General features: G+C 37.3%; 1 protein-coding gene across 3 annotated transcripts in view; it reads right to left on the bottom strand.

The window, feature by feature from the left end:
- Nucleotides 1–7,768: 7,768 nt before the first annotated feature.
- Nucleotides 7,769–26,542, bottom strand: part of AFAP1 (actin filament associated protein 1) — a 128,100-nt gene continuing 109,326 nt past the window's right edge. For all 3 annotated transcript variants that reach the window (XM_063457736.1, XM_063457738.1, XM_063457737.1), the window contains 5 exons: nucleotides 21,920–22,034; nucleotides 18,157–18,321; nucleotides 13,166–13,356; nucleotides 11,638–11,799; nucleotides 7,769–9,608 (listed from right to left, as the gene is read on the bottom strand). In XM_063457736.1, coding sequence (XP_063313806.1) covers nucleotides 9,582–9,608; nucleotides 11,638–11,799; nucleotides 13,166–13,356; nucleotides 18,157–18,321; nucleotides 21,920–22,034 — 660 coding nt within the window. In that variant the 3' untranslated portion in view covers nucleotides 7,769–9,581. The remainder of the gene's footprint in view (nucleotides 9,609–11,637; nucleotides 11,800–13,165; nucleotides 13,357–18,156; nucleotides 18,322–21,919; nucleotides 22,035–26,542) is intronic.

Raw genomic sequence — 26,542 nt, 5'->3', positions numbered from 1 at the left:
TAACAGAGAAATGTTATTCATTAAAAGTTTAGACACCTTATATACGTAACTTTTTTTTTTTTTTTAAATGAATCGGGACCTGCTGATTGGCTTAGAGAGTCAGTTGACTGCTCAGCCAATTTGCGCCACCTCTGTCTGATGCTGTCCGAGCCTTCCATTAAGACTTCAGATAGCAGAAGAACAAGAGGGCATTTACGAATAGTATAACCCCTTAGAGTGAGTCAGTGACAGGCATCTCGTGGCACCATAACAACTTCCTTAATATCACGGATGTTGTTATGGTGCCCGAAGTGATCTGTGTGTCACAAAAAATAATAAACACACACAATAGTTAACACATTTTAGTTCCAGTCATGATTGCAGATTATACCGATACCAGTATGTATTTTCACATCCTTGTATAACACTTTGCCTCAAATCACCTTTTAAACCTTTTTGAGTGCTGGAGGGTTGGAGTATTTGTTCTCTTGGTAACATGATGAATGACTCTCTGGCACTCACCATATTTAAAAAAAAGAAAAGAAAAAAAAATGTTTTATAGCACAGTAAAACTTTTTAAAAACGAAATGGCAAATGTTTGTTCTGTTTACTCGCAAGTGTTTCTACGTATGGGAGGATAGTAATGTTTCTCTAAATTATTCTAAAAATAAAAGGTGAAAGTAAGGAATTTTTCCAAGGTTTGCCTGTATTGTGTGTTTCATGTTATGGTTTCTGAACATTCTATTGAAACCCTTCCAGACATGGGGGATTCACAAATCACTTTTAAAACTGCCTTGGTATATCATTTCTCATTAACGGGCTAAGCAAAGTATTTTTCGAAAGATAACTTATAAACAAGAGGTTACAGATTTTAAGTTTACAAAAACATTCTAATCTTAAAGCTAGCTATTTCTCTGGGTTCGTGGACATATCTAGAATTATCCGACCAGGCCTAGCACTTATATTGTTGGCATCAAAAGCCTATACTTACCTAACATACAAGTGCGTTTACGATTGAAGCGCGCTGACATTTCTCTATGTGGATACAATATCTATTCAACAGTTTTCAACACACTAACTTATAATGGAATATAACGGTCATGTTATGTTGCCACGACCCATTGTATCTGCTGCATATCATTACTACAAAGTGATTGCTTGAAAGGAAATCTTCTGACCACTTCCTTAGAAATCACGTGACAGTGGCAGATTTTGAGAATATTGCTTAATTTTGGCATGATGGGACTATGAAACTAAAGTTATTAGATTTGACTGATCTTGGACATTGGGTTGTCACCTAGTCAATTTAATTAGGAAGACATAAAACAAACAAATAATAAAAAATACATAGTTCAAGGTCATTGTAAGCTTGCATTGTTTTAGAACATCCCATCAAAAGGTTAAATAGTGATCTTTATGTATTTCCAAATTAAATTCGGTCAAATGTTTTACGGAGATTTATTCTCTAAAGTGCAAGTTGACATCAGATTCGGTAAACAAACTCCTAGCTCTTGAGGATGTCTTCGGAGCACGACAAAAAAATACATTTTTTAAACAATAACATTTTTTACAATTTTGGTGACGCAGCAAAACTATTTAAATCACAAATGTCATACATGTCAAGAAACAAACTTCACGATCTTTCCATCCAGCTAGTGAGTGCCGCTAGCTTGGTACTTATATATTTTAATAAACTGCTGACTCACTCGATACCCTAAAGCACATAGCAAAACGGTGTGGGTAGTTTGTCAACTTACTTTTCAAACATAAAGCCAAGTTTTTTTTAACGGAGCTCGTTCGGGTTAGTCACTAAGCTGTAATGTTCTCAATTACTAATGACTACAAAATGAGTCATTCGATGAAATGTGCAAAAAACTCTTAATGAGCCTTAACTGCGTAAAAATCTCAATGTTTGTCTAACTGCCCAAATTTGGGGAAGAGTAATTCATTCAGTCTGATTACTTTACGATTCACTTCACACGGCATTTGGATTTATTTATTTGCATCCAATGAATTGCTAATAATTCCAGTTTAGCAAAATTTTCACATTTGTGCATATATCGCCTTTAGTGCATACTACAGAACGCTCAGTCATCCACACCAGGTTGCAGTAAATTGCCATCGATAGCGCGGAGATGACAATTATGCATTACTGATGCAGCTAAGATGGAGGAGGTCAAGGTGACTTTGGTAAGATAAAGTGGTTATGGTGCTTAAAGTAACCCTTTAAGGACCAATAAAACAAGGCTTACATCACAGAAATAAAAATGGAGGTATGTGTACATGTATGCCCACTCATGTGTATAAAGCCCAGTTTAATGCACTAAAACTGATGTCCAAGAGCAGCATGGGATAATTACATCACCGTTTTTTGTAATATTATATTATTATTCTTAAAGTATCAACATGTGTGAACTAACATTCAAGCTTTGTTTCAATGTGCAGTTTATTCCCCACAAAGTCTTGCGGTGATTATTTTTAGTACCAGTCAGTGAAATAAAATAAAACAAAAAGAATGAGGTTAACGGGATGTGCCCAATTTGAAATTCATTCATCAGCCACTAAATCTCAAGAAAAACACATACATATTCCAAAGTATTTTTTTTTTTAAAGAAATATGGGTGATTAAATGACGCGTAAAACAAGATACAGTTCTGTATATTAACTTTATTAAAAGTGCACATAACCATGTAACACCCAAAATGGGCATAAGTCCATAATAGCACTGTGTACAGAAATATTTCAAGAATAAGCTAAAAATCCCAAAACAAAAATTTAATCCACTTTAGAAAAAAAGTAGATAAGTCATTTATTTTAAATAAAATATGCATGTTACTTTAAAAATTAAATATGTCCAATAAAATGGATCTATTTACAGTAACTATGTAACTCTTTAAGGGCTAGAGTGACAATAGGCAGATCAATGCTTTAGAATGTGATACCCCCTATTCTCTAGCCCTTAAAGGTTCTGCCAGTATACTCAGCACCTCTCTGTGTTATTGCAAGGATAAGCAAGCGTCCCCAGTAATTCTTGACATTGTGAATTACATTTCCAACTATGCTTTCCCAGCTTTTTTTTTTTTTGCCATGCATTATGGGAAATGTAGTCCAGAGCATCATGAATGACAGGTATTGCCTACCCAAGGCATGAGTTTCAAACAGAGTTCATTACATTCATTCATGGGGAATTGCAGTTCACAACATTTAATTACCATATATATATTACAAACATGTTTAGGAATCAGACATGGACATACTGTACTATTTGAACAGATTACAGTCCCACAGTGAGACGTGTAAGGTTAAGGGAACCAATTACCGCTGTTATAGAAAATAAATGACCTCAATACAGGGCAAGAGGAAAACTATGCCAAGCCACAGCTCCCAGAATTCATTGCCAGCCATAATTAACACTGATATATGTTTTTATACATGTTACAATTAATGCAAGGCTCGCTTCATGAAGTTATGAACAAGATTTCTTCGAATAGAAGAAAACTCTCTGACAGATGTTGAATAAATATTCAATATGTATATTCTCTAGGGCAGGGGTGCCCAAAAGGTAGATCCTCAGATGCTATAGAACTACAAGTCACATGATGCTTTGCGTGCCTTTAAAATACCTTTAGAATGACAATGCATCATGGAAGCTGTGGTTTTAAAACCTCTGGGGATCTACCTTTCGAGCACCCTTGCTCTAGGAATATTCAGGGTAGGATTTTAAATAAAAATGGATATGAACAGCCATCTTGTAAATGAACAAGGACAATCTTTCCCATTGGTTTACTAAAGAAGGGGGGGAAATTATCAAACAAAAACGTATCAATGGGACTTATTCACTAAACCATAAGTTGCTATTTGTTGACAATGTGAATATCCTTGGTGGAACCAGCAGGTCCAATAAATCTCTGTCTTTTTTTTTTTATTCCATCCACAACATGAAAAGGTCAATGTCAAGCCTGGATGTGAGATTTATCGGAACTGCAGAATCTTTCTACATCTACCAACTGTGATTTGGGGCTTAAAGCAAGACAGTTACTTTTTTTTTTTTCTCTTTAATCAATCCATTTTTTGTCCCTCAATTTCCTATCGTTCTTAATTTATTTTTTTATTCACTTTTAAAAAAATTAAAAAAAAAAAATTATTATATGCCTAAAATAATGCATGGACTACTTTTTATGTAGTGGGTGATATTTGGAAAATAACCAGAGCTGAAGCAAGGGTCCATTTTGTTTTGCTGAACATCATCCAAAAACAAATCCCACATCCTGGACAGATGTCAAAATGGCTGTGGCCAGACATTAAGATCTGGCGCAAGGAAGAACGGTTAATAAATATATAAAAAGGCGGGGACTGTGGGGTGGGATGTATTCTCATTAATCTATAGTTAGGAAACAAAACGTGAAATGGAAGACAACACAAAAAAATGCTGCTTTAAAGTGGAGGTCGAAATAATGCAGCCACCGTGCGAATATTTCAACCTGTACTGTGTCGGCCTGCAGTTTGCTGTTTAGTGAATAAGTCCCCATGATTTACATTTTAATAGCATTTCTTTGGGTTTGTTTAGAATTACTTTTAGTACAGCTGATACAAGTGAGCACACAATATTGACTCCAGAGTCACACTGTCACAATTCTGATAATTTGCTCTTGGTAAAACCATTTCTTATGCAAGCTGTATAATGAAATCCAGAAATAGATGAATAGGAATTCTGTAGACGCGGAGCAAACAGGGATAAATGGGTAGTACAAGTAAATTGTTACATTTTGATTTACAAAATAAAAACAGAAAATTGTGCTTTTGAGTTGCTGTTTATATAAATCATATCTAACAATCACACTGAACAATTGGGGAAGTTGCAGGTGTTTTCAAAGGCCACAGACATTTTTTATGCAAACTGGTTACATTTCTCTGTGAAAGACTGAAATGTAGAATTAGAGTATCATTTGTAGCATGTTTAAAATCCAGGGGATAGAACTAAAATAAATTTGACAAAAATAATCGTACAATAGTACCATTATGCATAACAAAATATCCCATAATTAAAAAAAACTGTAAAAATATTATGATTCTGTAATTAGAAAATTCATGACAATGATGAAATATTGAACTAAAATAACCAATGTTATAAAAAAAAAAAAATTAATATCACATTAATTTTTTTTTAATATCAGTGCGCTGCACTGGTTACGGTGCTAGGAGTGTCCTGGCGCTTACAATGCAACATTTAGAACAGCACCACCCCTCCCATCCCCTTCCCCCCGCTTCCTCTACAGCAGAGGTGGGGAACCTTTGGCCATCCAGATGTTGTGGACTACACTTTCCTTGATGCTTTGCTAGCATTATGGCTCTCAGAGCATTATGGGAGATGTAGTCCAAACATCTGGAGGTCCGAAGGTTCCCCACCCCTGCTCTACAGGCTTCAGAGAGCCGCAATCGCTCAGTCTGAGCTAATGACCGTCATTGGCTGAGACTGATCAGCTGACACTCTCAGCCAATGAGCTAGCAACTACATGGTCTGATGAGAGTACTTACTTTCTAATCAATGCATCAATTGAATAAATACATCTTAATTAGGAAAGTTCAGTGTCTCCATGCAGAGGGTGGAGACACTGAATGGCAGTGCTGCTCACTGTGCAGTACTGCCACAGGAAGCACCTCTAGCAGCCACCTGAGGAGTGGTCAGTTGAGTTATCACTAGGCTGTAATGTAAACTCTGCATTTTCTCTGAAAAGACAGTGTTTACAGCAAAGGGACGGCGGGGTCTCAGGTAAGTGATCTGAAGGGGTTTTAAACCCTTCAGCTACCGGGGATTGGGAGGTGGGAGGGAGAGGGGGCCTGCAGTTTCCCTTTAATGATATTTAAAATTTGCTTCTCAACCTAACCTGACTACTGCTGCAATTTCTCTGTGTGAAGCTGCAGAGGCAGACAAGTTAGGTTGAGCAGTAGATGGTCAGCTTACAGAAGAATGTGGCGCAAGATGGCTGCTCAGCTAGATAAAAAAAGGTTGCACATTTTCTTTAAAAAAATGCAGTATTCATTATTAAAAAAAAATATATCATTACATTTTATTAAACGTAATAAACTAAAAAAAAAAAAAAAAAAGGGAAAACTTAATGACAATTGTCCTTTAATTCTTAAATAGTATAAAAAAAATTTTTGGAACAAAGTTCTAAAAAGTGGAGCGGGAAACCAATGGAGGGTTTGTAATCAACTGCTTCACTTTTAGAACATTATGCCACCAATTCCAATCATACATAGCCCCTGATGTGCTTTATAATAATTTGTTCCCAAGCAATGTTTTTCTGAACAATGCCGTTGTCATATCATTTCATGCATGATAACTGTTTAATTCCTTTAAAATCCTACATACCCCTACCAAAGTGAACACATGCATAAAGACAGGAGGAGACATTTGGTTTTTCCATGAACCCAAATTGTATCCCATTCCCCCAAGTATTTACATACATAAATTAAAACTTCCACAATATTATTGGAAATCTACAAATAAATAAGTTAACTTGAATAAAACAAAAATCGACACCTAATTTTTCTGAAATATTTTTGGCTTTGTGAACAGAAACAATTGCACAGTTAATCGAGTTAGTGTATATTTAAAATGCTACACAAGCGTAAATAGAAATCACTATATAAGTGTTAGAAATGATTTGTGTTATTTGCTGGTACGTTTCTGCCATATTGGAGTTTAGAAACAGAACCTCGTCAGAACCAATCTATGAGATCTAGTTCTGAAAGGGTTAATGTCTACACTATGAGGTTATGTTTTTTTTTTTCGTTTTTTTTTTCTTCCCTACCAAGAGAACGGATCTATTTGGCAAACAGCGAGCTGTTGTAAACGGAAAACAGACTTGCACAATTAAATCTTACATAGCCAACTTTTGGGGGGGGGGGGGGGGACATAAAAAGTGTACAAGTTGGAAATCTTTTCCATCTTGACAATAACAATTTAGTGAATAGGTCGATGAGTTAATAAAGATTAAGCTCAGTTCTCGGTTTACTCTGACCCTCTTTATATCAATTTAGACTTAAGACACACAGTGCATCTGTTCCACTGCACTATTTTACAGTACAAGCATTGATGATTTGTTTCAATCAACCAAATTAACCGTTTCCGGCCTATTTGTTCCAGTTTAACTTATTGGGATTTTTCTAACTGCTGGGTGTGTTAACCACCTAGGACAGGGGGTAGGCAACCTTCAGCACGTCACCTGTTGTGGGTTACATCTCCACTGATGCTTTGCCAACATTATGGCTATAAGAGCATTATAGGATATATAGTCCACAATATCTACAGTGCTGAAGTTTGCCTACCCCTGTCCCAGAGGGAAAACGGGTTTCACTAAGCAAACCCTGGTTCAAAATGATTAAAAATGGAATGTTAAACTTCAATATGTGCTTCTGTTCTACTGGTATACAATGTATTGGTTAAAAAAATTTAAAACACCTATAATAATAAATAAATAAAAAAAACTGGATTTTTTTATTAAATGTGTTGGTCTAGCTCATAATGAAAAAATAATCATTACCTCATCCCACAAATGCCTCGGAGTATGTGCAATAGCTATTCCGAGACCTAAGTGATATAAAATCTGATATGCCTCTAACCTGATCCTAACTGCGGGACTTCAAATGTAATTTGCCGTGCTCATTAAAGCAGATAATGTATTAGGAGAGCCTCCTTCTTACATTTAAATCAGCAGAAAGCATGTGAGCTTTTGCCCGGGTGTAAAATTTACTTTTTTATTTTTATTTTAAAAAGATAAATCTATCTAGCGATTCAGACACATATTTTCATAGTTCTACGGTCATTGCCGAAGATTAATGATGAGGACAAAAGGCCAATTTTCTGCTGTAAAGCCTGAATCTGAATTCATTGAGTTTCTCTCCAACACCATTATTTCTGATGATAAATGTATTCATTAGGGGAAAAGAAAATCTCTCAATTCATAAGCTCCATGAGGAGACTCTGATCAAGAACCAGAGATTACCACTCAGCTATTGTATTTTAAATGATATAATTTAAATTATGCAAACTATGTGTTTACAAGACACTTATGAACACTACAGGTAACACTATGGGAAGTCTGCAGAACCGAGGCAGGAAGAAACAGAGCTTGCATTGAGACATCTCTAGATATGGGCAAGATCTGACAATATCAGACACCAGGTCGATGGGTTTTAGGCAGTGGCCAGTGACATACTTGGCTGTCGAGATATGTAGAATTAAACAAATGGGGTTTATGTATTTAGGGAAATTCTGGGGTAAAAGTTCTAAAAGTAGAAACGTTGTCACAATAATCAAAAGCATCTCTCTGCTTATTTCTCTACTTTGCTTTTTTGTCTGCTCTTTGTTTGTCAGTAGATATCCCTAATGAAATTCATTATATTTAAAAAAGAAACTAAAATCAAAAAATACTGTATACAGAGTGGAATATCTCGATCAGGCTGGGATGTTAACGTCAATACTAATGTTGCTTACATACGGAGTTTCACACTTATATCTCATTAACTGGAAAAAAATAGCTTTTATCTCTATTATTATATGTCGTCCAGAAAGTGGTTCATATCATAATTAAATGTGACTTTTGAAAACCACATTTGCAGTATCTTATATTGTTTATGATGGACAATCTATTCCAGGGCTAGACAACCTTTGACACTCCAGATGTTGTGGACTACAACTCCCTTGATGCTTTGCCATCATGGATATAAGAGCACCATGGGGCGGTGTAGACCATATCTGGAATCCCAAAGGTTGCCTGGCCCTTTTGTCACTGAGATGCATTTTTGTGCCCCCACTTAAACCAATGGATAGGTTAATTTTCAGAGACCAACTCTCTGTTTGATAAGATTTAATAAATGTACATGTAGCTTGGCTCTACAACATGACCATTGACCAGAAATAAAATCGTTTGGTATAATTTGCTAGGGAAGAATTGTGCAGCTTAGAATTTAGGGCCATTGCACACCTGTTATATGATTGAACAATCAACTGTCCGTTTTATGTTAAGTTGGAGAACTTTGCCAACATCTATGAGGATCACTTGGTCCTCCTTTCTGATGTAGACAGACCAAACTAATCCCGATAAAAGTTGTCCGTAAATGATGCCTTGCTGGGTAATATGGCAGCACTGAGTACTGGAACCGTGGAACAAATACACTATTATACGGTCAAGAGACTGGTCCCATTGCAAATTAGAAGGGAAACGAAAACACGGCTTACACAAATTATGTTAAAGGTTTGAAAGTTGGTTGTACAACATTAGGAGTTACATTTTTTTGTTTTCTTTCTTTTTTAGCTTGGAATGTACAGAGATCATAAGAAGTGAGAGCCTTTGACAATTATTAACCACTTCAATGCTGGAGAGGAATGAAAAGAACTGCATCAGCAGTAAGGATGTGGGTCACTTTCTCTAGTTCTGCAAAAGGTTGAGTGATTGGTCCTCTGAGTATAAAACCTTCACGGTTATGCTGCAGTCCGTGGCATGGAGCACAGATAGCCCAGGGAGGGGTGGCTTCTCAGTCTCTTAGTCCATGCTATTTAAGGCTGTGATTGTTCATCAGACACAGAGTGCCCTGGTTTATGTGCCATTTTTCTGCTCCCATTCCTAAGAAAGAAATAAAATAAAAAAAAGGCATAATCAGCAATTGCATCTGAGCGTTATGGCTTGCATGGGTTCAATTATTTAAAATCTTTGCATCTTAAGTCTCATTCTGAACATAGACACAGATCTAAAATGTCATACAAGGAGCATTATGGGATGTACGGGGAACAGAAGGCACCCTGATGTATTCTTATGTAGTCTGCACCTGGTTATGAATTACTTGGAAATGTAACCTAATGATTATTGCAATACCCTAAATGAACCACCAGAGGGATATTGAGCTGCTTATTTCCCACAAAGCAGCATTAAATGCCTATTAAAGCACATTAATAAACAGTGAAGTACTTTAATTGCTCATATTATTATCTATTCAGCCTGCAATCTCTTAAAACATTTAAACAGAAGATCATGATATACTGGAAACTGAATCATGCACAGAATGTATTGCAATAACCTTTACAAACGAAGGGGGTCATTCTGCTGATTTTCCATATTTTGCCCTTTGGAATAGAATTGTGCCGGTTAATTAAAGTAATGATTTGATTATAAATTCTGTTTCTTTAATAGAAGTACAACTTGAAATTGTGTTGCCATCTGAGCTCTCACGGTCGCAACCTCACAGGAGTGAATGGATTGCAGGATAAAACTTACCATAAAAGGTTAAACGAGCTTAACATGTATAGCTTGGAGGAAAGACGAGACAGGGGGGATATGATAGAAACATTTAAATACATAAAGGGAATCAACACAGTAAAGGAGGAGACTATATTTAAAAGAAGAAAAACTACCACAACAAGAGGACATAGTCTTAAATTAGAGGGACAAAGGTTTAAAAATAATATCAGGAAGTATTACTTTACTGAGAGGGTAGTGGATGCATGGAATAGCCTTCCAGCTGAAGTGGTAGAGGTTAACACAGTAAAGGAGTTTAAGCATGCGTGGGATAGGCATAAGGCTATCCTAACTATAAGATAAGGCCAGGGACTAATGAAAGTATTTAGAAAATTGGGCAGACTAGATGGGCCGAATGGTTCTTATCTGCCGTCACATTCTATGTTTCTATGTTAATGGGGGCTACACTATGCAGGTAGTCTTACTGCTCCTGTGTTGGCAGATAGTCAGTTTATAAGGGAATCTAGTTATGGTGCACTCTATGAATAATAAAATAGAGTTACTGAAAGACTCTGCAGTGAGTGACTGCCAGTGATTAAAGCATGCTTCACAGAGAAATAAGGAGGTGACCTAACAAGGATACCACTGTTACCAGCAATAAGGTTCTATCTGTATTTTGGGAAAACATAAAAGCCATTTTACCCTTACTTCACATGAAATCACTTAAAGTGGCCCTGTCGTGTTTTTTATTATTTTTGTTTTACTTTCTTTATACCTCTAGTGCCATAATTATCGTACTCCCTCCCTTGCCACTTTCCTGCATTTAGAAATATAATCTTTACTTCCTTGTGCCAGATCTCAATACCTGGGTGCAGCCATGTTGTTCTCCTCTGTCCATGGTCACTGTCGTTTGCCTTCTGTAGGATTGATTTGACTGATGGGTTAAGGGTGAATTTAATTGGCTATGGATTTATAACCTTGCTTTAACCCCTTAAGGACCAAACTTCTGGAATAAAAGGGAATCATGACATGTCACACATGTCATGTGTCCTTAAGGGGTTAAAGCTCTGTCCATTTCTTTTATCAAGTTGACTGCTATAAATAAGGAAAATTAGCCCTGCATTTCCTTCTGTGTTTTATAAAAAACTAGAGCTCTCAGGAAAAAATAAAAATATTCAGCCACAGGGAACTATATAGAAGCAGGTTAGATTAAGTTTATTTGTGGTGACAGAGCCTAACCTTAGCTTCTAACTAATAAGTCAAAGTTTAAAGAAGATATTGATCCTCGATATACAATCATGTGGCCATGTCGCAAGCAATTTAGTGATACATTTACTGAAGGGCAAAATGGAGAAATGAGTGAGAATTGCAGTGGTGCTGTGTGGAATTAAAGTGTGAATGTGGATTATAACCCTCTCACCTTGGCTTTCCGTAAAACATGCCCTCTAATTGGGGAGTTATTTGAAGAAGCCTGTCTCTTTAAAGCAGCAGCGCTGTTGACTGGAAGCGAGCATTCCGCGTCACTGGTGTCACAACTCGAGATTGGAGAATTCTCTACTGTACGATGCCGGAGAACAGGTGACTGGGAAACAAAATAATATTGATTTGGCACACATTTTTCAAATAGTTATTTGTATTATTTTAGAACAGTTAGAGGAACACTCCAAGCATCATGGTTGCAGATTTTTGGAGTGGTTATGGTGCAATGAGTATTTGGGTGCGACACCTCCATTTAAGCAGTTTGCTAAAAACACACCCATTAAAGTTTGGCATGTCTGATGCAAATTATATAACGAAAAAGTATTTTATTTCTTCATTATCCATTCAAATTCTCAGATTAGTTAAAAGGGTTTCTCCAACCCTTTTTCACTGATGATAGAATAATCCCCTATAGGCATTGTTCTATCAGAAACACCTACAAAAACTCTCAAAGAGCATTTTTTTAAATAAAGATTTACTTACCTTAAACCAGCGCCAGGTGAATCTCCACAGCGCTGCTCGGCACACCCCCTTCTGATGTCACAGGAGCCGTGCCCAGGTCCAATCAAAGGCTTCTTGTTGAGAAGCCTTGATTAGAGGATTTGACCGATTTACCTCCAGAGCAAATAGGGAGGGGCAAAGAGAGGGAGGGATGGATGCTTTGAGGACGGGGATTTAAAAAAATAAATAAAAAATATATATATGAATGGGATGGGGAAGAGGGATGGCTTCCCTCTTTGTGGGAGAGAGGAAGGGAGGGGAGACAAGGCACTGCCTACAACAGAGAAGCAGCTACTTTTGTCACCAGCGTGCAGTGCACACTGACAACATACGTAATTTATGCACAAAATTGACATTAGGCAACCTGGGCCTGGGCTGCCTAAGTCACATGTGCTGTGGGTGTAACTTGATCCTTGCACACAATGAAAAATATTTCTGGTTGTGCATTGCACATCCTGGCTCCTATCACCATGACCACTTAAAAAAGCAGAAGTGGTTCATAGTGAAATCTGGAATGTACTTATAGTAATGGAGTACATATTCTAGTGTAAATAATTGAAAGGCTACGGGACACGTATTTAGGGAAAAGCAAAACATTTACTAGCTTTTAAAATTGCTGGGGATGGGGGGAGGTTGTTAAATCAATAATCCAAACAAGTGGTCTCCACAATGCAAAGTGGATAAATATAAGTTAACCAACGAAATGTAAGTGGCTCCAATCTTGTTAGTCCACCATAGAATTATATCATATTCTATCAGAACTTTCAATGGAAACTAAGATAACCAATCACATGCGATTTGAGAATCAGTTCTACTAAAAGGTTTAATAATTAGCATTTTTCCCAAACCTCTCCTCATTCTGAGCACAAATGAGAGATGCAATAATTTTGTAAATTCTAGTTTGACACGATTACTCCACAGGTAGATTCACAGGTGGAGGATTGTGGTTTCTGTTGCAATAACCTTACCTGTGGTCTTGACGTTCCACTTTTGGGTTCGATTGCAAGGCCAAGCGTGATCCCTCCAGCCATGGCTTTTTTCAGGCTCTCTTTTACCTCCGTAAGTTCTAATTCTAGATTTACACGCTCAGTTTCTTTCACTTTACATTCATCTTCCAACTTCTTCATCTTGTCTTCTAGGAGAACCTGTGACTTTCTCCCTGTAATTCAGATAAAAGCAAATATGTCAGAAATGAACAGCACATCAGTACCTAGGCAGGATTGCCCTAAAGGGCTCAAACAATAACTATTAAAAAAACATTACCTGCTAAACACACATTAATCGGGCAAATTTTGTTAATGTAATACGATACGAAACTACAACACATGGCTGTAAAAATTTTGTAATTGTGACTAAAATGATACTTGTATGTGTTCTCTTTAAAATGGCCACCTGCAGTCTTAAAATGAAACTATAGTGCCAGGAAAACAAAGTTGTTTTCCTGGTACTGTAGCTCCCTATAGTGCCCCCCTATGTCTAGGTTCCTTGGCCCCATGGTGCAGAAGGGGTTATAAATCCTGTCACTTTCTTGAGTCCAGCGCCGATGTCCCTCGGTGCTGGCTTGGGCACCAACTCTGGTCCTTCCCTGCCAATGTCAGGCGGTGGGGGAGACCAGATGTACTTCCCCCATATGGGATTCAAGTGATGCTGGATGTCCTCATGCATAGCGTGTGGAAATCCAGCATCAGTTAGGAGACCAAAAGTCGCCTAACATTCCGGACATCCCTCTAGTGAATGTCTGGTAGACAGCCACTAGAGGTGGATCTAACCGACAAAGGTAATTATTGCAGTTTCCTAAAAACTGCAATAATTACCTTTGTAGGGTTAAGTTACATGGGAATATGCACCCAGGCCACTTCACTGAGCTGAAGAGTTCTGTGTGCCAATAGTGTCCCTTAAAGGTCTCTCTAACAGTGGTCAATAGTGCAGCCTGGGAGACAAAGTTTGCCGCAACTGGGCTAATGGCCTCTCCCTGCTTGTAGGTCTCTCTCAAAGTAATTACTTTCCAATATAGATACCAGACAGAAATTTTATTATAAACAACAGCTTTTTTATCGAAGGAGATTTAGTATCACTGATATCAGGACTCCATGGCACTTTATCATTTCCTAACTGCGGTGTATGGCAGTTAGTATTGATTATATGACACATCCGCAGTACAGATAATCTTATCTGTATTAAATGGCATGATTTTAAACGCTGATATTGATATAGCTTTATTAGATCTGTACAGAAATAGAATCCCCCCACCCCCTCTCACAAGATAGGATTTGCCAGCATTTACCAGCAGAGTATTTAAACCCAATGACTAAACGGATAGTCAACAGGATAAAGTTACAAATAAAAGGTCCATTAGCAACATTAATAGGAAGCGTTATAAAACAGAACTAACATATTATGTAATTAAAAGTCTTGTGTTTGTATTGAAATAGTGACTCGTCATGCTTTGCTGTTTGAAGTATTTCTCCATATTCTTCATTTGAATGTGAAATTAGTTTTATTAATGAAACCAATTATTAAAAGGAGGCACTATAACCATTCTCTCATTGTACAGGTAATAATGCTTGGAGTCCTCTGGCACTGTTTAACGTTTTCAGTGTTAAACCATTTTCAAACAGTTTAACACTGAATGGGGATCTCTGGTCACCCACTGAAGGTGAGGGTAAGGCACTTCTAGCCACACTGATTCATACCTGTAGCAGCACTGTGATAGGCTGATAGGGTTAGCTGACATTCTAATCCAATCACTGCCAACCATTGCTGCTCAGGCTAATGCTTCCTCATTAGGTGTTAGGGGCTGTTTGGAACTCTTGTTTAGCATTAAACCATTAAAAACAGTTTAATGATGCCTGGAAGGACAGTGCCAGGAGACTATGGGCATTATAACCACTTCAATGGGACAAAGCAGTTACGATGCCTAAAGTGTCCCCTTGATGTTATGATCTTCTAGACAAAAAAGTAATTTTAAAGAGGGACTGTCAGTTCCTGGGTGTTTGCAGAGCCGAATGGCTTTTTACATTGTTTTCATCATATATCAAACTGCTAGGGCAGTCGGCACATGAGTCAAACTACCATGATCTCCATGACCTGTGCACCATAAAATAAATGCCACAATATGCATGTGCTCCTGTGGTACGTCTACTTGGCATGATTTAGGCTGGAGCAATGGAAATAGCAGGTTTATTGGATGTGGCACCACCCAAGCCAAGAATACGGTGTAAGAACGATCTACAGTTATTTCTCATGGGTTTCTTATCTAAGTGAAAAACATTTATTGGGTGGAGGGAATGGGGCCATATTTACAGTTTGATTTATGATGATATTAACAAAATTCTCTCAGGGTTTTTCACTCAAGTGAGAATTGCAGGGAATGCAAAGTGAATTTTCCAAATCAGCAATTTTAGGTTATATTTCGCAATTCAGATTTCAATTTGCTGCCATTCAGAGTTTAATGAATAAATCAGAAGTTTCAAATGACCAATATTTTGCATTTCGATATTTGATGATGCCTTTAGGGTGAACACAAGGCACATCATTTGCTGTTGCAGGACTACAACCTGTATGGAAATTTAACAGCCTTGAGGGATACAGTATGTAGGGCCGGGTCACCAATTCTTAATGCCTGTAAAACATGATACACAAAAAAACATGCAAAAAATGTAAAGTCAGTGTAGTGATGTAGTAAGTGAGGAGCACTCTGGTTTTACAAGTGGTCCCAAACAAGCCCACTAAGGAAGTGGGCAGACGGGATAGCAAGCCCTCTGTCTACTTGGGTGATTTCGAATACCCAGACTGAAGGACATAAGCTAGGACGTACTATCTAGCATATCTGCCCCATTTCCGCACAAGCTTTTCATTCCTTTAACAACAGGATAGCATGCATAGAATTGGCGTGTATAGCCTATACAAAATTGGCGTTTATAGAATATACGTGTATAGCCTGGATATATTTCCCCACCTATCCAGAGTGTACACTTTTTATCTACCAGCGCATACTTAGCATATCAACTACCCATGTTTGTATAAAGGGACAGTACGCTGCAGGAGTACGATATCAGTGGGATTTTCGCTCCTATATTCCCACTGCTCTACTTCCCTTTCCTGCTCCTCTTATTCCTTTATCCACGTTTAACTTCTTTCTATTTTAAATAGTTAGTTGTTCATCTATAATCGTGAATAAAGTTGTTTATTAGTTTTGTTTAGCCTCTAAACATAGTGGGTCTGGATCCTACCTCTCACAGGTAGGTTCCTTCCCCTTCCAGTCTTTTCATTTATCGTATTTGAGTTAAGCCCACCTTACCTCAGGGCCCCACCTTCTGATTACAGATCGGATTTTCTCTGATCCTATTCTCAGTATCTTGTCTTCTATTGTTGGAATAGTAGTTCAAATGCGGTGGATCTACCATTTGTCCTCTAGTGCAGGAGTAGGCAACCTTTGGCACTCCAGATGTGTGAACAACATCTACCATAATGCTCTTACAGTCACAATGCTGGCAAAGCATCATGGAAGATGTAGCCCACAACATGTCCAGTGCCTAAGGTTGCTTACCCCTGCTCTAGAGACTAGTTGGTCTCTAACAGTCATTGCAATACTAGTGTGAACACTAGGTGTCACTATTGTGTCTTTTCTAAGTTCAGTGATAAATGGAAATCAGTAGTGAGAGGTCTATAAGTAACGGGTATTTAATGTTGGATAAGATTGCCTTATCTCAGCTTGGCAATAACTTCTATCAGTCTGCAACAGGTGTTTTCCCTGATGCTCAGAGATGGGGAAAAAGAAAAGTTTCCCATGCATTTTACATTACAATCTCTTTGATCTGAAGTGATAGAGGCCCCAACTGAGTTTGGCCACAATATTTGGCCCAAGACTAGTTTATTTGCACTTGTCGGCTAGGAGGTCTACAGAACCCGTCCTTAGTGACCCATGAGCAGATCCCAAGTGATAAGAGTAGGTTAGAAAAGAACTGGATACATGTTTGTGTTTCACATTTGTTCACATAACAGACATTAAAACCAACAAAGCAGAGTCAGTTTGCTCTATGCTGATAATCAATTTGACGGTTTGATTCTTGCAGGTTAAACTATGCATATAGTCCTTATTATGCTATATTTCAGAGTATGTAGTACTTCCAGATTATGCATTGTGGAGACACTGGTATCTACCATTCTACTCTTGTAAGAAAAATTCTAGTAAAAGCTGCTTTCTATATATATTTATAAATAAAGAGCGATGAAAACCCCTTAAGGACACATGACATGTGTGACATGTCATGATTCCCTTTTATTCCAGAAGTTTGGTCCTTAAGGGGTTAAACAGCAATCCTTTACCTAACATGGGAGCTTCAGAATTAGAGGCAAGATTATTACTTTACTGGAATAACCTGCTGCCAGCAGTAAATGTCTCCTGACTCAGATGAGCTTACCGTTAACTACTTTCAACTGGTACTTATCCAATGTGTCAAATACTACAAAGGATTAAAAAGGAGCATCTATGATTAAGAATCCCCCCATTCCAATGAATATTTACGAAGATGGATTGAATTTGTATTCCATAAGTCATACCAGTAACAGCTTCACTTTCAAGTCAGAATAGAGTTAGCTATAGATTGTGTTGGCTAAACTAGCAATGGATGGATAAGCCATGCATGTAACTAGTAACCTCCAAATGGGACACAACACTTCTCCTAATCACCGATTTAATTTAAAAACTGTAAGAGGCCACGTATGGGAGATGCGTGTGGACTTCACAGTGGTAGGTTTAAACACTATACCAAAGGCATAGCCATAAAGTTTAAGTCAGTGAAGAAAGTAAAAATAGGAAAGGCTTTTAGTTCACACATGTTCTAGCAATTTAAACAAGCAATACATATATGAAAAGCAAGGTCACAAATCATGCTATGTATGTATATATGTTATATTATTGGACGTTTTCCACAATCCATTGACTTAATGAATATACCTGCATTGGCTTCGATGGCAGCCCGGATGTCCTTTTTCTCTTTCCGGAGCTGGGCCAGCCTGTTTCGGAGGGCTTCCTTCTTCTTCAACAGCTCTTCCTCCTTCATTTGTAGCCTCTTGGCATCAGCTTCCACTCGGTTCTTTCCATATTTGTATTGCTCAGCGTCTAGAAGGACAAGGCCAGTCATATTCTAGGGGTGAGTACTGGACCAACGAGATTCCATTCAGCAGGTGATAAGATCCCCATACCATAAAATACATCAACAGTATCAAACACATTCAGTTTTTTTTTTTTGTTTTTTTTTTTCTAAAGGTAAACTGAGTTGGTATCACAATCCTTTCTGGATTTTTGTTTTACTGAAACTTGGAAAAAAATAGAATTTTTGGAGAAATGTTCCAGGTCTGCCTTAGTCATAGCTTTGCCATATGGATTTTAATTCCTTGTATGCATTATATGGATACACATATTACAACTGTAAATATATTTACAAAATGATGGGTGATATGAGGAGGTTATTAAATCTAGGTATTATTTTTTGCAAGAATGAAGGGTTTATTCACTCAGTCGGTGTGCTGTTAAAGAGGAACAGTCCCTTTCTGGAAATCCCACAGATAACGTGTTGATGTTTCTTTTTTCCATGATACGCTCTGCATTGTTTTAAATGGATATTAAAGATTTAACAACTGATACCACAGTTCAATGGCACAGGATGGCATATCGCCACGCATGCACACTAGCCCACTACTTTCTTTTATGGGTATTCAGTGCCTTAGCTGAGATCAACAAGATTAAATAATTCTTACTAAATATATATATAACATTTGTTTAATTATTTACATAGTGTATTGGTCAAAGTTTGATTAACATTATTGGGGAAGCCAGAAGCAGATTTGTTTGTTTATCATGCTCTCCAAATTCTGGGCAAGAGCCATTAAAATCATCTATAATGTTTAAAGGGGGACTGTCACTTTAGTGGAATTTTGAATATTAGGTTTACTATATTCAAAGGAGCACTATAGGGTCAGGAACACAAACATGTATTCCTGACCCTAGAGTGTTAAAATCACCATCTAGCCCCCTGGCACCCTCTTGCCTCCCTAAATATTGTAAAATCTTGTATTCAAGTCTGAATCTGCTGGCTCTTTCCCTGAACTGCCCCTGCCTGCTGACATCATCAGATGTATTGATCAAAGCCAATCACAATGCTTTCTCATAGGATTGGCTGGGAAGGTCAAGGAGGCAGTTAAGGGGCAGAGCAAGCACAAGTCAAAGACAGCCCTGGCCAATCAGCATCTCCTCATAGAGATAATTTGAATCAATGAATCTCTATGAGGAAAGTTCAGTGTCTGCATGCAGAGGGAGGAGATACTGAATGTCAGTGCTGCTTATTCTGCAGCACTGCCAAGGAAGCAGGTTTATACAGCCATCTGAGGAGTGGCCAATGGAGTTATCACTAGGATGTAATGTAAACACTGCATTTTCTCAGAAAAGACAGTGTTTACGGCAAAAAGCCTGAAGGGAATGATTCTACTCACCAGAACAAATGCAATAAGCTGTAGTTGTTCTGGTGACTATAGTGTCCCTTTAACATGTATGTATTTATGGGGTGTGAAAAATATAATCAAAAGTAGAAATCTACACGTCTTTATCCTGCTACAATTGGGTACCTCCCTGCCAGTCACGGTTATAAGCTCTGTCCTTTGCACGTGGCAGACTGCATATAGAAATCAACGGGAAAGGAGAAATTAAACAATGCTTCTATTTATCCTTCTACTTTGCAATATTTATCCTGGTTTTACCTTGTCTGAACTAGAGCGTGATGTCATTTATTAAATCGGTACCTTAATTAAAACAAAGATCATCTTATGAAAAAAAAGGTTAACGCAAGTTATGGGTGAGTTTCAGTGTTTATTTAATGGTGTAAATTCCACAGAAGTGACAGTGCCCCTTTAATTAATTCTTCTCGTCCCAGTCTGTAAATAGAACAGGAGAGCAAAGACAGGAAGCATTGTCGTGAATATTTATAGCATTCTGTGGGTTCTGGCTCATGATGTCATTTGAGCTATAAAAAGTCAAATTGCTTGTATATATATCAAGCTTGCAGGAATTCAGAAATGTTAACCTGTTTAAGAAATCGTTACAATAGATCCATTATTAATTGTGAATTTTCCACTTGTGATAACATTTCCAGGCTGTATTGCTAATGCTATATTGACATTAAGTTTAAAATATTTAGGGTAAGGTTACAATCCAGTTATTGTACTAAAATGTCAACCACAAAGTCAGATGATCATTGCTTTGCTTAAATAACTCACGATCTAACTCATGGGCTGCTAGATCAAGCTCTAAAGGTTTCAAATAGTAAATATTTTCATGGAACCCAAATTAACGTTTATGGTACCATAAGGCTGGTTAGAAATCATGGGAAATGTAGTACAAAAGTATCTGCAGACGTTCAAATCTAAAAATATAACTGTGACAAACTCCCCTTTCCCACGTGAGTTTGCCATGAGCTCCTGGAGGAGCCTGCTTGCCAGCCTCCTGCCCACAGACTATGGGCCCTGCAGTGAAACCTTTAAAAGACTAACAAACTTGACCGACCGTTAGCACTGATTTCATGGAACCATTTAGGGCATAGGACCATGTGCACAGTCGGAAAACATTATGACTTCCAGGAAATTCCCGAACCCCTGAACCGATCTGGGTGATTTTTGGGTATGTTGGTTACTCAGATCGGTGCTATAGGGGGCTGTAACTTTTGTGGGGTTTTGTGTGTAAGGACACATGACATGTGTGACATGTCATGATTCCCTTTTATTCCAGAAGTTTGGTCCTTAAGGGGTTAATGTAGTAGGTTCTAGTGCCTATAGCATTTCCCTGCAGTCTTAGCACTGTAAACATTGCCTTTTCTCTGAAAAGTCAGTATTTACATTACTGCCTATGAAAACCTCTTTTGACAATCACTTAGATGGCCATCGAGGTGCATCCTAGTCCAGCGCTCCCCATACAGATGCTTATTGTTGCAGAATGGTGTTTTGCAGTGCATGTGCAATATCCTTTAAATGCTTTCCAATGAAAAAGCATTAGATTGACTGAGATTATCAAAACTGATGATCTTCACCATGGAGGTGGGGCCAGCCGTGGCGAGACTGGCACAGCAGTATAGAAAAGTAAGGGGGTCTGCGGAGCTAAATATGTATTCCAGCAATATACATGTATGTGTTCCTTTAAGTATACGTTTAGTCTATACACTGCACTGCCGAAATCATCAACAAATGTATAAATTCAAAGATAGCTTCATCTCTAACAATACAAATTCTTTGACAACAACTAAAGTATCCAACAACTTGTCTAAATGACAACAAAGCTTCTCACAATACGAAAGCTAGGGGTTCTGGGATGCTGTGTGTAACTCTCCATAACTCTATTACTACTACAAAAAGACCAAGACTACGAAGACAGAGCAGAGATAGCAAGAGCGTTCTAAAATTCATACGGTAGGTGAATCCTATGACATTTACAATTCTTTTTTTAACGTTTGATCCTCTGTGTTATATACATATAGTTTACAATACGCATTACTCTTTTTAAATAACTTGCATTCGTTTCTATCTGATAGATATCTAAAGCCCCACTGGGACTCCTGATAGGCCAGAGTCTGTTTGGCTCTGGCAGCCTCGAGAGCCACAGGTTGCTGACCCAAGTACAAGAAGATATATTGAACCAATAACTGTAACCGCAGTTACGTTTTACATCTGCTTACTTGATGCGGTGCGTTTTACACAGGTTGTCATACTTTGTTTCTTCTGCTGGTTGTTGGTTACTCTGGTTTTCGTTGCGACACCATTAGACATGGCAGGGGGCTTCTTGCTCTTCAGCTGTAGAAACAAACATTTCAATAAACGTTGGAATCAATGGCTCTTTCTCAAACTTAAAATGACACCTCTATGGTACTTTCTTTCCAGAACACACCCAACTCATAACGTGATTTATCAAGGCAAATCAGGTGCAAATATTGGTGCTTATTATAATTTATGAATATAGAAGTCAGTATACAACTTCCACCTCAACACCCGTGGAAAACAAAATAAAATATTGACTTAGCTTTTGGGTACTTGCTTCCCTTAAGTTACCTCCCAATACGGTAACTATATACAAAATCTTATAAAATACAACACGATCAGGGATCTAGCTTGTACCACTAAAATGAAATACAACATAGTGTAATAAAGTTACAACTTTGAACCCTCGCTTCACATTTCAAGGTTACACTCACAAGATGACGAATTAAGTCAGGCCCTCAAGGTGCCTCCCCTTAGATAAGGGTTTTTTTCTTTGCTGGTTACCACGCCAAATCCGGTTATAAGGAAGTCCACACACTCCCAATGGTCGGGTACAAAAAAGATTTATTGGCTTTTAAAAATATAATATATTATTATATTATATTATATATATACACTAAATAAAAAATAAATAAATAATAATAGACAACAGTCCTACGCGTTTCGTTCCCCTTAAGGAACTTCCTCAGGGACCAAAATTAAAAATAACAATAAAACATGTAATCACATACACTGCCAACAAAATGACAAATGCACAAATAAGCCTAATAACCCCCTCCCTCTCCTTCCCTTAAATATGGTGGAGCTGGAAGTCCATTGGTGGTGTGCTGGGTGTTGTTCTATCTTCTTCCTTTGATTGGGCTTCCTCTTCTCCGGTAATTATCGTATCGAGTTGTCCCAGCTGATGATTTTCTTTTTTCGCGGTCAAAATCCACTTTCAGCGTTTACTTCTGGTCTTGCGCACATCCGTGCGTTCCACTTGATCTTTAGTTATGATAGCCGTGCATTTCATTCAACCCAGTTCAAAACTTTCATATCACTGCCATCTAGTGGTCGCCAGAGGGATTACCCCAATTTTTACATGATATTGCAGTCCATAGTATGCATTATATAAAAAGGAAAACAACATTAAGATTCATTCCTATCCTCTGACAATACTATGATTAGCACATTTAGTTCCATACTTGCTCATCAGCAAACAATGGTCCTTCTAGTGACTAAATTAATTTATTTAACTATATATTTATTTTTAATTTTTTTCGATTAACTAATTAATTACATTCACATTAATCAATCTAGTATGTCTCATATAACAGGACATTGTGTGCTGATGTCCACCCACATGCATAGTGAGATGATTCATTGATTAGTTACATTCACACCAATTAATCTAATATGTCATATATAACAGGACATTGTGTGCTGATGTTCATTTACATGCATCATAAAAATACCCAAATTTTGTCCATTTACATAAAATATACTCCCTTTTTTCCTATTTTAGATTGTGTATATTCTCTTATGTTTCTATTATTGTGAGTGTTTTCATTTTTATTTTACCTCTTCTCCTTTGCTCTTTTTAATAGTTTATTTTAGTTCTTGTTTTTTTATATTGTATATAATGGTTGTGTTGCATTTTTTTTATATTACAATTCTCATATCAGAATCTAATTTGCACACTTCTCTCTCATATATTTCTTTTAATTTTCTTCTGAGGTCACTACCAATGTCACTACCTTTCCAACAGGTTATATCAGTTAGCCCAGGAAACACACTAAATCCACATCGACATTCAGTCCCAAAGGGCTAAGTGTCTGTAACTTGTGGATCCAGTATGTTTCTCTCTGGGCCAACTTCTGCTCCCTATTGCCTCCCCTCCAGTGTTGTGGGATTTTCTCTATAGCTGTACATTTAAATTTTTTTAGATCAAATAATGGACATGAACTACACTGTATTGGTACTGAATGGGACTCTAATTGTTTTTTAATATTGTTAATATGTTCCATTGCTCTGATTTTAAATGCCCTTTTCGTCCGGTCCACGTATTGTTTGCCACACGGACACTCCAGCAAATAAATTACCTGGTCTGTAAGGCAACCAATACTGTAGTTTTACTACTGAAATGTGTAGTTTTTCCCAAAGTTACTGTAAAACATGCCTTACATCTATTGCATCCCTTAAAACCTTTCACCTTATCTTTTTGTTCCTCTTTTTGTTTTGTGGCATAGCTCAGAGCCAAATCATTTTTTTATTAAAGATAGTATTGGTTGCCTTACAGACCAGGTAATTTATTTGCTGGAGTGTCCGTGCGGCAAGCAATACGTGGGCCGGACGAAAAGGGCATTTAAAATCAGAGCAATGGAACATATTAACAATATTAAAAACAATTAGAGACCCATTCGGTACCAGTACACTGTAATTCATGTCCATTATTTGATCTAAAAAAAATTAAATGTACAGCAATAGAGAAAATCCCACAACACTGGAGGGGAGGCAATAGGGAGCAGAAGTTGGCCCAGAGAGAAACATACTGGATCCACAAGTTACAGACACTTAGCCCTTTGGGACTGAATGTCGATGTGGATTTAGTGTGTTTCCTGGGCTAACTGATATAACCTGTTGGAAAGGTAGTGACATTGGTAGTGACCTCAGAAGAAAATTAAAAGAAATATATGAGAGAGAAGTGTACAAATTAGATTCTGATATGAGAATTGTAATATAAAAAAAATGCAACACAACCATTATATACAATATAAAAAAAACAAGAAATAAAATAAAATATTAAAAAGAGCAAAGGAGAAGAGGGAAAAAATGAAAACACTCACAATAATAGAAACACAAGAGAATATACACAATCTAAAATAGGAAAAAAGGGAGTATATTTTATGTAAATGGGCAAAATGTGGGTATTTTTTTTTTTTTAAATTTGGGTATTTTATCTTAATGTTGTTTTCCTTTTTATATAATGCATACTATGGACTGCAATATCATGTAAAAATTGGGGTAATCCCTCTGGCGACCACTAGATGGCAGTGATATGAAAGTTTTGAACTGGGTTGAATGAAATGCACGGCTATCATAACTAAAGATCAAGTGGAACGCACGGATGTGCGCAGGACCAGAAGTAAACGCTGAAAGTGGATTTTGACCGCGAAAAAAGAAAATCATCAGCTGGGACAACTCTATACGATAATTACCGGAGAAGAGGAAGCCCAATCAAAGGAAGAAGATAGAACAACACCCAGCACACCACCAATGGACTTCAAGCTCCATCATATTTAAGGGAATGAGAGGGAGGGGGTTATTAGGCTTATTTGTGCATTTGTCATTTTGTTGGCAGTGTATGTGATTACATGTTTTATTGTTATTTTTAATTTTGGTCCCTGAGGAAGTTCCCTAAGGGGAACGAAACGCGTAGGACCATTGTCTATTATTTATTTTTTATTTAGTGTATATATATATATATATAAATATTTTTTTTTTTTTAAAAGCCAATAAATCTTTTTTGTACCCGACCTTTGGGAGTGTGTGGACTTCCTTATAACCGGATTTGGCATGGTAACCAGCAAAGAAAAAAACCCTTATCGAAGAGGAGGCACCTTGAGGGCCTGACTTAATTCGTCATCTTGTGAGTGTAACCTTGAAATGTGAAGCGAGTGTTCAAAGTTGTAACTTTATTACACTATGTTGTATTTCATGTTTCCATTTTAGTGGTACAAGCTGGATCCCTGATCGTTTTGTATTTTATAAGAATATAGAAGTTACTCTGATGAAGGGGTGTAAACCTAATTAATGGATATTCCAAAAAACACAGTAGTGTGCACAAGCATTTGGTCTTTAAAATAATATTCATTAAGATATAATCTTCTAATGGAAATTACACTGGACATACAGTGAGAAGCTCCCTCTCGCAGGACAGATCTTTGTAACCTGCGCGTTTCGATTTCCTTGATAACTTCTAGTAAAACACGCTTGCTATTTCTTTGAGGATTTGTTGGATTGACTATTTGATGTTGATTCACAGAATTGGGAGGTCAGTACACTTGGAAATATTTTAAACTACACTGGGAAAAGGAAGAATGTCATTATTATACTATATGCAAGGAGGTATCTGCACTAATCAATTGTTTTTTTGTTTTATTTCATTCTAATTAGTGAATAGTCTCACCAGCTATTTTATCCTTACTTAAAAAGACAGAGGTGGGATTTATCGTTTTAAAGACATCACCGCTCACTAAACAAAGGCACATTTCTTCTTACTCAGTCTATGAAAAAAAGTTTGGTCCTTTAAGAAGCCAAAATCATCTTTAATAACGTTCTGTGATGGTAAGATAATGATTGAGGCTCCAATTTAATATTTTTGGATAAGCTGTTCACATGATTTAGTATATTTTGATAAACTTTTTAAATGGTTTCATATTTTAAAGAAATATTTTGATATTGTGATATATTGGGAAAAGAAAATAATAATAATAATAGAAAAAAAGTTTAGCCAAAAACCTTAAATAATTTAAAAAGCTTAACCAAAAGTATTAAATCAAGGT

The sequence above is a fragment of the Pelobates fuscus genome, chromosome 6, assembly GCF_036172605.1.
Source record: "Pelobates fuscus isolate aPelFus1 chromosome 6, aPelFus1.pri, whole genome shotgun sequence".
Taxonomy (NCBI): domain Eukaryota; kingdom Metazoa; phylum Chordata; class Amphibia; order Anura; family Pelobatidae; genus Pelobates; species Pelobates fuscus.
The sequence above is the reverse complement of the archived record's forward strand: the minus strand, read 5'-3'. Positions and strand labels throughout refer to the sequence as shown.